The sequence below is a fragment of the Balaenoptera ricei genome, chromosome 2, assembly GCF_028023285.1.
Source record: "Balaenoptera ricei isolate mBalRic1 chromosome 2, mBalRic1.hap2, whole genome shotgun sequence".
In the NCBI taxonomy this organism is placed as follows: Eukaryota; Metazoa; Chordata; class Mammalia; order Artiodactyla; family Balaenopteridae; genus Balaenoptera; species Balaenoptera ricei.
The window spans coordinates 161,574,479-161,588,834 of record NC_082640.1 but is presented as its reverse complement, the minus strand read 5'-3'; the positions used below and the strand labels follow the sequence as shown (position 1 = coordinate 161,588,834).

General features: G+C 49.7%; 2 protein-coding genes across 2 annotated transcripts in view; one reads left to right on the top strand and one right to left on the bottom strand.

The window, feature by feature from the left end:
- Positions 1-3,957, bottom strand: part of IFT43 (intraflagellar transport 43) — an 87,248-nt gene extending 83,291 nt beyond the window's left edge. The window contains exons 1-2 of the mRNA XM_059914712.1: positions 3,893-3,957; positions 1,104-1,196 (exon numbers count right to left, since the gene is read on the bottom strand). Coding sequence (XP_059770695.1) covers positions 1,104-1,196; positions 3,893-3,946 — 147 coding nt within the window. The 5' untranslated portion in view covers positions 3,947-3,957. The remainder of the gene's footprint in view (positions 1-1,103; positions 1,197-3,892) is intronic.
- Positions 856-14,356, top strand: part of TGFB3 (transforming growth factor beta 3) — a 28,662-nt gene continuing 15,161 nt past the window's right edge. The window contains exons 1-2 of the mRNA XM_059914711.1: positions 856-1,269; positions 8,318-9,546. Of these exons, the coding sequence (XP_059770694.1) occupies positions 9,060-9,546 (487 nt within the window). The 5' untranslated portion in view covers positions 856-1,269; positions 8,318-9,059. The remainder of the gene's footprint in view (positions 1,270-8,317; positions 9,547-14,356) is intronic.

Sequence of the window (14,356 nt, the reverse complement as noted above, 5' to 3'; positions counted from 1 at the left end):
GGGTCAGTCGCCAGCTTTTCTGTGTTGGCATGGCTGTTATCTGAGAGGAGGAATGATTCTCTGTACCCATATTTCTACAGTCAGTGAGAAAATGAAAGACAAATTGAAAGGTCCATGTGGAACACTTAAAGACATGGTGGATATCTTATTTCTGATGAAAGTGAAGCATATTCCTACCTATGTGATATGTAAGTCAAGTGTGTCTGTATCTTGTCCCCAGCATGCTGTACTCAGGCCCATAAGGCCTCCCAGCAGAGATGCCCTCATCTGTTATAAACCTACTGTAGGCCAATGAGCTGGGCAACTGAGAAGCCAGGTTGCCTGTTGCCCAGAAACTCACTGTCTAGCGGGCCAGGCACATAAAAAGAAAAATTAGTGCATAATGTGAGATGTTCTATAACAGGTACTATGGGAACTGAGAAGTAGGAGCCCTAAGTCGGCCTGGAGAAGTTAGGAAGAGCTGACAGCAAGGATTACCCTGAAGCCAGCTCTTGAAAAGGGCAGAGTTTTTTCAAATGGGCAGAGGAGGGTGAAAAGAAGTTCTGAGTAAACCGCCGAAAATAGTGCCCTGGCATTAAAAGCAATGCTCATCAAGATTACCCACCCTCTGCAAAGAGGCTGGATAAATTCCCACGATTCCAGGCCACTTGGAAAAGTCTCCAGGAAAGTAAGGCCAGTACGGATCCCCTTCCTGCCTGAAAACTGTAGAAAGCGCAGGTCACCACCAAGAGCAAATGTCCAGTTGTGTAATCCAACTTTACGTCACCAGCATGCCTCACTGGCGTTTATCTGGCAGGAATAAAAACCCGGATTTTGGCTGGATTTTGAAACCTCCCAGTCCCTTGCTTCAGTTAACGTACAAAACTTCTTCACTGGGAATATAAAGCAATGCACAGAAACTACTCTGGCATCAAAAGAAAAAAGTTCCTCTTTCACTTCTTGCTAATAGGACAAATGCCGAGGAAGGGAATTCCCAAATCAAGATAGGAGGAAGGCTGACATTAAAGAGAAGAAGGAGAAAAAAATATGAAATACCAAATCCTTGCTCACTGAGTAATCGCTAACTCTTAGAGTGCATTTCTTCAGAATTTTTTAACACTCACCTCTGCAGTCAGAGTCGAAGAGGAATTCTTGCCAGTGAGATGATTCTCGGCTTGAGCTGACTCCTGATGAGCTCGGCGCCCCATCTTGGCTCCCTGTAAGGAGAGATGAGGGGCACTGCTGACCCAAACGTCTTTGAGCCACTACGAGGAAGACAATCCTGCCAAGGTAAGCAAGGACTGGATTTATGATGACATGGTGGAGGATGGGATTTGAGCAACTTGAGTATATACTTAGAAAAGGCTCCAAACCCTTAAAACAAAGCGCCCATGGTCAGTTCTATACAGGAGAACAGGAAATTCATGTACTGATCACAGTGTTTTCTTTTAATGGCCATAGACCTTTTCTACCCAAAGAAATGCAGCTAGAAATTCCTCTAGAGGGGGCAGGGACCTCATGCCATAGCCCGGGAAGAGTGTGGTCAAGGCTCCCATGTCCTATGCGGGATTTTATGAAGGCCTAATTTCAAAGCTGCAGCTTGACATGAAAATAGTTATCCAAAAGGCATTTGGGGGGGAAAGAAATTCCATGGTAACTGAAACCAGAGAAATACATATAGCATTTGCTTTGACGTGTACACTAGTTGGATTTGCACTTACAGTTATTAAAGGAAAGATCTTACAAGAATCTTGAGACATTAGCTTTGGAAATCAGATCACTTCAAATTCTGAGTCATCAAATGAACCATCTGCACGTGTTTCCCAAAGCCCTCGTGGGGTGGAGGCTCTGTGTCTCAAATGCTTCCCAGCACATACACAAAACATTCTTTAGGCAGACTAGTGGGTGGTGAAATGTTTACATTTTTCTTTAAAAAAAAAACACAGCATTAATGTAAGCACTTTTAGATCTCATTTGATGTAGCTTCATTTGATTTCACAGTAACAGGGACTGGGATTCAGGCCATTTTACAAATGAGGAAACTGAGACCCAGGAAAGCAATTAAGTGTCAGATAAATCTAAGAGCTAAATCTTCTTCTGCCTTCAAATCCTGAGTTCCTTCCACTATGCCCTGCTGGAATTTCTTTTAAGATGTTCTAAGAACTGACTGCACCAATAAACTGAGAGCAGTTACATGAGACCTGCATAAAAACCCTTATGTAGTATTTACATGTCAAATTCTAATCAATCATTTAGGTTTCAGGGATGACAGAAACAATCTTTCTGACAATAAGCAGCTCGTTTTCTTCCCAAGACAGACGATTGCACTCCTTCACCTATGGCTGCCCTTTTCCATTTATCATAACATTGGGTTTCTGAATACGGCATACTACATGCAGTGATTGTGCTCAAACAAAAATTCAAGGATCTTGCCTTTAAATGCTGTTTGTAGACGGTTTCTCTAATAATTGTCAAGTATTTAAGGTTTTAACCTTTTTGAGGACCCTGTGTAAATCCACAGGAATGACTGGCAGAAAACCTACTTTACTACCTGGTTTTATATGTTTTAAATCTATAGTCTGTTTATTGTTCATCTTCTGCCACTGAAATGTAAGCCCCATGAGGGCAGGGACTTAGTTTTTTTCACTGGTATATCCCTAGCACCTAGGACAATCAATGCTTGACACACAGAAGGGGCTCAGTAAATATTTGTTGAAAGAATGAATGAATAACTACATTCACATCCCCCGGTACTATAAAAGCTCACATATCAGAAAGGCTTGGTGACATAATATTCTTCTTGGTCAGTCAAGCAACCTGCTTCTTCCTAGAACAATTTGCTCCCAATCCTCGTATCTCCTCTCTAGTTACTTAGAGGATCTCCGATGTTACTAGGGCACTTCAAAACATGTAGAGATTCCACAGCAGAAACTAAAGACCTGCCCTGTGGGCCAATCTTTTAGTGACTGTCATCTTCGATAATTTTAAAGGTAAAAAGGCTTGATGAGGCTGTGTTGGAGTTAAAACACACACACACACACACACTGAACTTGGGTCTTGAATCTAGCTCAGCTTATTTATACATAAGCTTGGGTAAATCACAGCCTCAGAAGCAACAGTCGCTAACTTCTTCTAATGACTTAGCACATGCCAGCCACTGTGTTAAATGCTTTCCACGCATATCTCATTTCATCTTCACTGCAACTCCTTGAAGTAGACATTAACATCTCCACTCTAGACATAAGGAAATCGAGGCTCCTGGAGATTGACTTTTTTTAACCCATGCAACAGCTTTATACGGCGTCTGACCTCTGGGTCCCCCGAGCACCTAGCCACTCCCCTGCGTTATAAATCTTTATTTCCTTAACTATAAAACTGAGGTAACGCCCACCTCCCCATGGGGATTAGTGGCAAGAAAGGACCTCCCTGTCTAACGCCTTCCTTCCTTCCATGCATAAAACAGTACGGTTTTTACATCAACTTCTGCCATGAGATGTCCCAAGGGAAAAGCACTAGGATGAGTGAAAGCGTGACTCTGGCCAGGGCCCCTCCAGTCACCCTCAGATCTGTCCATTCTAGGGGAGTTGGCACTTGGAGCTCCAGAAAGCGGAGAGAAGCTGGGAAATTTCCCACCGGTCCCAGAGGCCGGCGGGGGCAGGATCTGTTTTCCACTCTTTGAGGATTTTAAAGAAAGCAAACCCTAGGCCAGCAGCGGAGGAGCTCACCGCTGCCTCAGGGGCGGGGCGAGGGAGGCCGCCTCCTCCCCGGCCTCACCCCCGCAAGGCTCAGAGCCGGCCCGCTCCGGCCGCCAGGGACAGGCCTGGCCGAGGCGGCTCAGGGAAGCCGGGGCCGGCGGGGTCGCTCCTCCCCACCCGCTAATTCCTGGCCCCAAGCCCCAAGAGTCGGTCCTCACGGAGATGGCCGAGCCGCGACGCCGCTCCTCGCCTAGGTCCAGCACGTCCTCCATCTCTGCGGCCGCCTGACGTCACTTCCTGGAAACCCAGCTGCCCAGTCGCGTCCCTGACGACGGCTCCGCCCTTCCATCCCAATACTTAAAGGGTCCGCCGCATCGTTCCTGGAGTCTATGTGCCAACCTCCAATTTAAACTAAACCTATCCTAAACCTGCCTTTTTTTAACATCTGGAAAAAATCTCCAGATATTAAATCCTGATAAGGGTGCTCCTGTGGGACAGTGAAAATTTTTAGTCTTTAGAAACTGCCTACATCTGTAGCTCTGTTCAAATACATAAGTTGTCAAGTGCAAAGCACTACTAGTAATAGTAGTAATTTTTCTGATGCCTTCCATTTGTAAAGCTCTTTGCAATGTACAGAGGACCTTCACAGTTATTAGCTCATGGGAAGGGCATAACAACCTTGTGTGGGAAGCAAGATAAGTTGTTTTGTCTCCAATGGACAGATGAAAAAACAGGCACACAGCGGGTCAGGTGCCAATAAATGGTTTATAATGAAAAGTGCAATACACATAATCTCTGCCTTCAAGAATACAGAGCCGCTGAAGCAACACATCAAAAACCTGTGTATTAATAACTTTCAAAAGTACAAATAATCCCTCCAAGACCCCATGAAGTGAGCAGGAGCAGAATCTCTATTCAACAGTTGAAGACATTCAGGTGCAGAGCAATGCCTTGAGGAAAATCACCTGAGTATTAAGCAGCAGAGCCAGGTGCCTTTCTAACACCAGATCTTACTGAAGAATTTTTCTCTGGCGCATGTTACTGGGTGCCAGCCAGTCTCCTGGGCCAGCAGAGGAAGACGGCCCCCAAATTCCCAGTCTAATGGGACAAGCGAGTTGAGTCTTCATTGACTCTCCATGTAAGATCCCCACGTCAATGCCACTGACCAGTCCCTAGTACTGAGGACCCCCAGCCAGGCCCCCAGAAGATGGGCTCATGACCCTGAAAGTGAACAATGTCCCCAACACCATGCCTGGGGTAAGGCTTCGATGGCTACTTCTTAAAAGCGAGGACTTGGAAGTGGGATTAATGACTCTAAAACAGGAATGCAGGATTTCTTAAATGCCTAGTAAATTATTCAGTTCAACCATTTATCCATATATGTTTACTGGGTAGGGCTATGCGTTACCATGCCTGTGACAACAACAGTACTGCGTGGATGTCAGAAGAGTTGAAACCTCATCCTAGCTCTACTACTAACTACCTGTGTAGCCAGGCAGAGCCCTCTCTGGACCTCAGCTTCCTCCCTTGTAGTGACTCTTAGAGATTACCCCTAAAATCCTTTCACTCACAAACTCTGATTCTCAGTGAGAATAATACCCTGATAGATTTTAACCTGAAAAAACATTCACTGTCAAAAACCCAAGATGGATGAAATATAGGCTCCAGTGAAGCCCTTGCTCCCTTCTTCCTTGGCACCAGATGAGGAAGAAGGGATTAATCTTTGGATTATTCCATTTCTTGTGATCTCTGTTGAACAATAATCAATATCGAGGCGGCAAAGAATAAAGAGCTTTATTGGGGGGGGGGTCTTAAGAATTGCAATTCAGGAGACACAGATTCTGGTAAAGTCAAAAGAGTGTTCCAGGGAAGAGAAAGGGTCAGGGGCTTACAAAGGCAAAAGCCACAAGGCTGTACTCTGACACGAGAAAGGAAATATTTGTCCTTAAGGAATCACGAGTTATTTTAGAGTAAGGGTCTGATCAGTAGATAGGCTGTCACGAGTTATTATAAGGTAGGGGTCTGATAAGTATCTTGAGTTTCTGGCAGATCTTCTGAATGCCTTCATTAGGACAATAAGTGGTCAAAAGGTCAGATTTTATCCAGTCTGAGACTCGCATAATTCACACTTCCTCAATGGCCTTCTGGTTCCATTTTAGAGAGCTCTTAGCAATACCGACTCCATTTCTATTTTCCTTCCACTGCTCATAGCCACACCACCACCATTTTAGAGCTAATTTCCAAGCCTCCACTCCCACTTCTTCCCCAAATTCCTGAAAGCAAAGGGTGCACATTCTGGGCAGAAAGAAGCCCTGGAGTAGGGCTTTCCAAACCTTGCTGGGCACCTGAATCGCCAGATCTTACTGAAGTATTTTTCTCTGGTGCATGTTACTGGGTGCCATGTTACTGGCACCCAGTAACATGAAGTTTGTTAAAAATACATGTGTCAGTGTCCCGTCCCTGTAGACTCTGATTTGGTAGAGGTGGAGTCCAGAAGTACATCACTTTAATAATTTTCCCTCCCATTTTACAAGTATTTACTTAAAGGTCTCAGTAAGGCCTTCTCTGATTTTAAATTGCAACGTCCCCCCAGCCTAGGCACTCTGTCTCCTCTTCCCCTGCTTTATTTTCCACCATGGCACTTACCTTTTACCATACTACATTATTTACATATTTAGTTCATTTATTGCCTTTCCATGGCCCTACTTCCACTTCTAGATGTAAAGTCCATAAGAGAATGGTTTTGTTTGCTTTGTTCACTGTTGCATATACAGAGCCTAGAACAGTGCCTGGCATATAGTAGACGTCAAAAATATTTCTCAAATGATAGCTGAATTCCAGAGGCAGTAGAGCACAGTAGTTAAATGCATAGACTCTGGCAATAGATTTCCTGGGTCCAAATCTCGGTGTTGACACCCACTGACTATATGACCTAAAAGTAATTCAAAAGCAAGTTACCTTAAGCTTTCTACACCTAGGATTCCTCGTGTTTTATGCAAATAAAAATAATGTCTTCCAAACCAGAGAGACCTTGTTAAATATCACCTCCACCACTCACAGGCAGTGTAGCCTCTTAAATGGGTCTATGCCTCACTGTCCTCAGCTTGAACTGATCAACCACGGCCCTGGGGATGCAGAGAAATCTCCCTTCCGTCAGTGGCCTAGGAGCCAGGGGCAGGAAACAGACCTCGCAGGAAGGGTCAGGAAGGCTAGGGCGAGGTGGGATGGGGTGGCGGGGAGCAGCACTGAGTCCCAGGAAAGTGATCAATTCAGAGACAATCCTGGGGGCGGGCTCGGGCATGGTGGCTTACCCTCCCTAAGCTTTTGATGGGAAAAGACCTAGAAGCTTAGGCTGAGAAAAGGAACGAAAGCGGAGAGAAAACCTCCCCTCACCCATCTGGGAAATGGGCTCGGGCCAACTGCTGACTTTGCGCTGGCTGGCGCAGCTCCCCGCGGAACCCTCGGCGGGGAGGAAGGCCGCGAACATCTGGAGGACATTTCTGCGAGAGCGGCTGCAGAGCGGGACTCCGGGAAGGGAGAAGTGCACTTGTACGCACGTCGGGCCGAGAGGGAGGCTGTTCCCCAGGGCACTCGGTCTTGTTTTCCTCGTCCTCTTTCGCAGCCCCTTCTCCCCAGGCCCCCAGCCTCACCCCCACCACCCCCCACCCCGGCCCTCCCGGCCTTCCCGGCTCCGACCCGCGGAGCCTCCTTCACTGGCGGCCTCGCCTCGCCAGAGGGCACCCTCGATCTGCCGGAAAACGCCACCATTTTTCAATGCCCCTGGAGCATCTCCAAGCTTCCGCGAGCCACCCGACTCCAATCTTGTCAATGAAGAATCGGGGCCAGGATCGCCGCGGGGCCGAACCCAGCTCCAACCCCGCTCCCAGGCCGGGCGTCAGCCCCACCGAGGGTGGGCACGGCCGCCCCTGCCCAGGCCCCGCGCGCTCGCCGGCCCCTGCCCAGTGTCCCTCCAGGCCCGGGGGGCGGCCTGGACGGGGGGTCTGGGAGGGAGCAGAGACGCGCCGAGGAGAGGACGGACTGACAGCTGGCGAGAGGGAGAAGGAGTTGGGGTAGAAGGAGGGAGGGGATTCATCGGAGTAACTTTCCAGAAAAACAGTCAACGTGTAGCAGGAGTGACTCCAAGAGGGTAAAAAAAGTTCAGTTACCACGTCGATCGAGAGGACTCGCGAAGTATTTTTCAAATGGGCTCGGCTTTTCCTGTGCCTGTTTAAAACATTAAAATCGTGCCGCAAAAGAGGCTGCGTGCGCTGGTCCCTCCCCCCACCCCTCCCCCCACCTCACCCCCACCTCCCCTCGCCCCCCCCCCTCCGCCCCGGGCCAGAAACGTCATGGGAGGGAGGTATAAAATTTCAGCGGAGAGAAATAGAGAAAGCAGTGTGTGTGCATGTGAGTGTGTGAGAGAGAGGGAGAGGAGCTTGAGGGAGAGGGAGAGGGAGAAGGAGAGAGAGGGAAGCTGGAGGCAGAGAAAGGGAGGGAACCAGAAAGCCAAGTCCAAGGGAATGAGCAAGAGAGGCGAGAGATAGGGGAAGAAGCATGAGAAAGAAGGAATAACAGCTTTCCGGAGGAGGCATGCAGTGAACTGGCTTCTATTTTATTTTTCTTTTCTTTTGTATCTTTTAAAGAGAAGCAGGGAACAGAAGCAATGGCCGAGGCAGAAGACAAGCCGAGGTGCTGGTGACCTGGGCGACCAAGTGGATTATTGGGGCTGCTCTCCAGGGGCTGTCCCCCCTGCCTTCTAATTGCACATAAGCCCACATCCCAGCCAATGAAGATGAGAGGCAGCGTGAACAGAGTCATTTAGAAAGCCCCCGGGGAAGTGTAAACAAAAGAGAAAGCATGAATGGTGTGCCCGAGAGACAAGTGTGTCCTGTGCTGCCCCCATCTTTAGCTGGGCCAGCAGCGGCCTAGCCCTGCCTCTCCCCACCTACTCACTGGTGATCTTTTTTTTTTTTTTTTTTTTTTTTAATTTTTTTTTTCTTTTCTTTTCCATCCTCTTTTCTTATTCTCCTTCAGGGCAAGGCAAGGATTTTGATTTTGGGACCCAGCCATGGTCGTTCTGCTCCTTCTTTAAAATACCCACTTTCTCCCCATCGCCAAGCGGCCGTTTGGCAATATCAGATATCTGCTCTATTTATTTTTACCTAAGGAAAAACTCCAGCTCCCTTCCCACTCCCAGCTGCCTTGCCACCCCTCCCAGCCCTCTGCTTGCCCTCCACCTGGCCTGCTGGGAGTCAGAGCCCAGCAGAACCTGTTTAGACACATGGAGAAGAAACCCAGAGCTTCAAGGCACACAGTCGGCTTCTTCGTGCTCAGGGTTGCCAGCGCTTCCTGGAAGTCCTGAAGCTCTCGCAGTGCAGTGAGTTCATGCACCTTCTTGCCAAGCCTCAGTCTTCGGGATCTAGGGAGGCCGCCTGGTTTTCCTCCCTCCTTCTGCACGTCTGCTGGGGTCTCCTCCTCACCAGGCCTCGCAGCCCCCGGGCCTCTCTCCCCTGCTCACGCATGAAGATGCACTTGCAAAGGGCTCTGGTGGTCCTGGCCCTGCTGAACTTTGCCACGGTCAGCCTCTCCATGTCCACTTGCACCACCTTGGACTTCGACCACATCAAGAGGAAGCGGGTGGAAGCCATTAGGGGACAGATCTTGAGCAAACTCAGGCTCACCAGTCCCCCCGATCCATCGGTGTTGGCCAACATCCCCACCCAGGTCCTGGACCTTTACAACAGCACCCGAGAGCTGCTGGAAGAGGTGCACGGGGAGAGGGGAGACGACTGCACTCAGGAAAACACCGAGTCGGAGTACTATGCCAAAGAAATCTATAAATTCGACATGATCCAGGGGCTGGAGGAGCACAGTAAGTCCAAATTCCCGCTGGGGCGTCTGCTCTGGAGGGTCTGAACTGGAGTGGGGAGCTCCACAGAGGGGGGCCGAGCGGTAGCCACACAGCAGGGTGCGCCGGGTTCACCCGCACCCAGCTGGGGAGGTGCGATGCGCAGCTGGGGCTGGATAGGTGGGTGGGGAGGGAGACAGAGGCATTCTGGTAAGAGTCGAGTGCTGCTGGGAGGCCGGGAGCCCTGGAGTTGAGCAGCTTGCTGAACTCACGTCACATCGTTGACTGACTTTAATTTGGAGTGACATTGCGCTGTCCCGTTAGCACGCGTGCTGTGGCACGTGTGGTCAGATAGGTGCATGTGGGTGCCATAAAGGGGCAGGGCTGGCTCTCTCATAAGAGAGCCCGTGCGGTTCCATGAGCTGGAGACCTCGGTCTTCTCCCCGCTTTTCACACCTCATCGTGACACGTCTCACGTTCTGTTTTTCCAGTTCTGGGGAAGAAGAGTATACCTGCCCCAAATTATTGTCTGTCCAGCTTTTTGAGGCCCAGGCAAGGGACAGCTTCTAGCTGTCTAGGCCCTTCAGTCCACAGCGTGCATGTGACCCATGTGAGCTGTGTGCGTGCGGGAAGGGGATGCGCCTATGTTCACGTGGCTGTGTGCTTTAAAGCGATGTGTAGTCTGGTTTCGTACGGTGCGCAGATTCATGGGTGCAAAATGGGCGTCTTCCGGGCCCGCGGACACGGGGAAAGCAGGGATGTGGCTCTGGATGTGTGGATGACGGCTGGCAGCCCTTTTGTGTCTGCGTGTCAGGGGAAGAGTGGGTGGGAGGTGTGGCTGTGGATACAGAGGGGACGTGTGTCTGGGAGTGTGTCTTCCCAGGAAGCTCCTGTCTCTGCTGAGAAGCTGGGAGGCTTCTGGGTGAGACGTCTGTGTGTTTGTACACGTGTGGAAGTCATGTGTGTTTACTGAACGGGGATTTAAAAAACCTCAATACAAGAGAGAGAGATTTGGCAGATGCTGAGAAACTGACAGCCCAGGAAGGAGGAATGTGAGCCACTCACAGGCCAGGGACTCTGGGAATAACTCTGTTTGCTTTTCCTACCAGCAGGTGTCCTCGACGCCCAGGCTACCTCAGCCTTGGCTCACCTGAGAGGTGGGCAGTGCCCGGAGTGGGTGTGGGAGAATGGGATGGAACAGGCAAGGTGAGGGTGGTCAGCGGGGGTACTGCAGGGGCTGAAAGGAACCTGGCTAGAGACAAGGAGGAGTGGGCAGCCGATGGATGGACCAGCTCTGGCAGCAGGTGCCAGAGGCCTCACCGGGAGCTGGCCCGTGTCAGGCCCAGGAGCCTGTGGTTGCTGGTGAGGGGCTCCCACTCCGGCTTCCTGTGGCTGCCTTAGGAGGTGGCTCCCGTGTGGGGTGGTGGCCGGAAAGTGAAGCACAGCTAGTGCTCCCTGCCCAGGGTTCTCTAGGTGGGGCTGACTCAGGGTCCTCAGGGGCCTATGGTTCCCAGAGGCACCAGCAGCTGAATGGCTGAACCCCCAACCCCCTGGGCACCCACAAAGGCAGGAGATAGTGGCCAAACATCGGAGAAGGGTGGAAAGCTGACGCCTGCGGGAGAGGTGTGAGGAGAGTCCAGGGCAAGAGGAAAGGACTCGGATCTTAAGGATCCGGGTCAGGAGGAGGAGTCCCGGGGAAGAGGGATCTAAGTCACCGGGGCCCACCCAGCCTGGAATCCCAAGCTGAGAACAAATGAGCCAGAGAGATGCAAGGGCACCCAGGTGCCAGTGGACATGTGTGCAAAGACTCAGAGTACAATTAGTGGACAGCCCTGGGGACAGCCTGGGCAGGGCTCCACAGATGCTGGGCAGCTCCGGGCTGCAGCACCAGCACCTTCCGTGAAAACTGCCGTAGGTGAGGGTGGCCCTGGGGCCACAGAGCCGTGATCAGGCCAGGAAGAAACCTGGCACAGTGGGCAGGATGCGACTTGAGATATCATGAAGGGTCCGGGGCCCCGTGGGACAGGGGTGATGCCAGCGAGGCTTGCAGGTGCAAACAGGAAGCAGGCCCAGACTCTGCAGCTGTTGGAGGTGACACAGAGGCTGAGCAGACGCAGGCCTGGCCCGCCCTCCAGCTGGTCAGGTGTCGAACCAGCCCCAGAGAGACAGACGCACAAGGCACACTAATTATAAAGAGGCACTGGGCAGATGCAAACGTTTAACAGATGCTGAGAGGGAGCAGAGAGCCACCCTCCAAGGTTGGGTCGAGGGAAGCCTAGTGTCTAGAACTCCTGAGGGTGGGCCGGGGTCTGTGGGTGGGGCACTGGTAGGATCTGAGTGCCAGAGCTCCTGCTGCCGAGGTGATGAGATCGCATTCCCTTCCACATTTCATCACTCCCAGCCCCTTCCGGTACCCAGTGGACAGGCTCTCAGAGGGAAGTGACAGCAGGAGCTGGGGCAAGGAGACAAGGGTGCCTGGAGTGCAAAGTGCAAGGAGGACTAACTTCCAGTGGCGCAGGAGAAAGGGCATCAAGGTGAGAGCAAAGAGGATAAGACCCGTTCTCTGGCTCTGCCCTGTCAGATGGGTACCCTGATAGCCCTATTTTCCAGATAAGGAGACTGCAACATGCATCAATTAAGTGATTTGCCCCAAAAGAACCAGGGCTGTAACCTAGACACTCTCCCTACAGAATGCATGCTGTCAAACAATAATGCAAAGCATAAAATACGCATTGTAAGTCCCACCTTTAACCTCTGGGCTCCAAAAGAACTTTGGTTTATGATATGAATGAATCACATGTTGGACCAAGCAGGTGGGCATAGGAGCTATTATTGTATGTTAGTAACCCTGGTGGCAGATTGCTTAGGGATCACTGGGTGTGCTCTTTCTTAGCTCTGCCTATTTTTACGGCCTGGAGATTCATACTGCCACAAACATTCTCCCAAATTCAACAAAAGTGTTTTCATTATCTGCTTAAGAATCTCAAGCAGGTTAAGCAGCTACACCATGTGGAATTGAGCAAGTCACATCTCTGACCCTCAGTTTCCTCATCTGTAAAGTTAGAGGTAATCTCTAAGCTCCCTTCCAGCTGAAACAATTCTATGTATACATCTGGGATGATTCAACAGGTCTCTGCTGGGGAGTGAAGGCAAGACTCATCTATATCTTATTCCTATATAATTCTCCAGGATTTTGCTATGGGAAGTGGGTAGAGGCTTTCTCTGACCCACGTGGTGGGGAAGCACACAGCTTTTTCAGTTCTTTTGTCATCCTTGTTATCAAGATATTACCAGTGTAGGTGCTGTTTTAACTTCTGGCTTGTAATTATCTGTGTCTGGCAGGAGACTCTTGTTTTCATCCGAGGTCTGACGCTAAGACAACCAGCAAACCCAGAGTTCACGAGCAAAGAGAAAACGATATTTTAGCGTTTCTTTTCTGGATGCCACTTTTAGATCTTTTTCATTCTGAAAATTAAAAGATGTTTCTTATCGAAAGAACTCATTTGTTCTAAGTGCCAATGCTCTCTGCACGCTAGGTCAGTGTTTCTCCAAGTGTGGACTAGAGGCTAGGTCAATGTGAAAAATGTGAATTCCCAGGCCCTAGCCCACCCTTACAGAATCAGAATCTCTGGGGGTGTCGTCTTGAAGAATCTGTATTTTTTTTTTTTTTAATTTATTTATTTATGGCTGTGTTGGGTCTTCGTTTCTGTGCGAGGGCTTTCTCTAGTTGTGGCAAGCGGGGGCCACTCTTCATCGCGGTGTGCGGGCCTCTCATTATTGCGGCCTCTCTTGTTGCGGAGCACAGGCTCCAGATGCGCAGGCTCAGTAATTGTGGCTCACGGGCCTAGCTGTTCTACGGCATGTGGGATCTTCCCAGACCAGGGCTCGAACCCGTGTCCCCTGCATTAGCAGGCAGATTCTCAACCAGTGCACCACGAGGGAAGCCCTAAGAATCTGTATTTTTAACAAGCTCCGTATTGATTTTTAAGTTCACTGACGCTTAAGACTCAGTGAACGAGGGCAAAACCTTTCCTTAGAAGGCCTGCAAACACAAGAGCCCACAGAGCCCAGGCAGCTGATGCAAATGATCTAGAGGAAAGGCTGCAGCACAGGGACCATGACAAACTGCACAGGACACTTGGCTTCGGGGTCATGGAGAGAATAGGGTGTATGGGGAGACTGGTGGCGGCGGGGACTTGGAACTGCCCAAGTCCCATTAAAAGAGGGCACCCACCGCTCAGCTCCTGCCAATTTTTGCATTGGGGAATGTGGGTCTAGCATGACTAGATCTTAACTGCTTCCCAGAAGAGCAGAAAATCTTTCTGTGAAATTTCCCAACTTTTAACCTGGGCTTAAAATGTTTATGGGCTTCTAATTCAAAATTTTACAAAACAATGCATTGGCCAAACAATATTTTAATGGACTAACATTTAAAGGTTAACCTATTTAAAGGTTGAATCCTTAAAGCTGTGGTTTATCAAACATCCAGAACATCTGGATGCCATGGTACCCTTTGCAGAGCACTATAAACTGTGGTTCTCAATCCTGGCTACACATTAGAATCATCTGGAGATCTTAAAAAAAAACAAAAAACAGCTCTGGACCCATCCATACTCCAATGAGGTAGTCAGAATCTCTGGGGAGTAGGTCCAGGCATCATCTGTTTTTAAAGCTCCCCAGGTGATTCTAAGGAACAGCTAGGGTAGAGGAGCACTGCCACACTGATATATGTAGTCCCATCATTGGAACCAGAAGTAATTTTACTAGCAGAAATGATGAACACAAGCAGAAGTACACCTAGGAGCCCAGGTGTCTGAAAGCATTAAAAAATGCC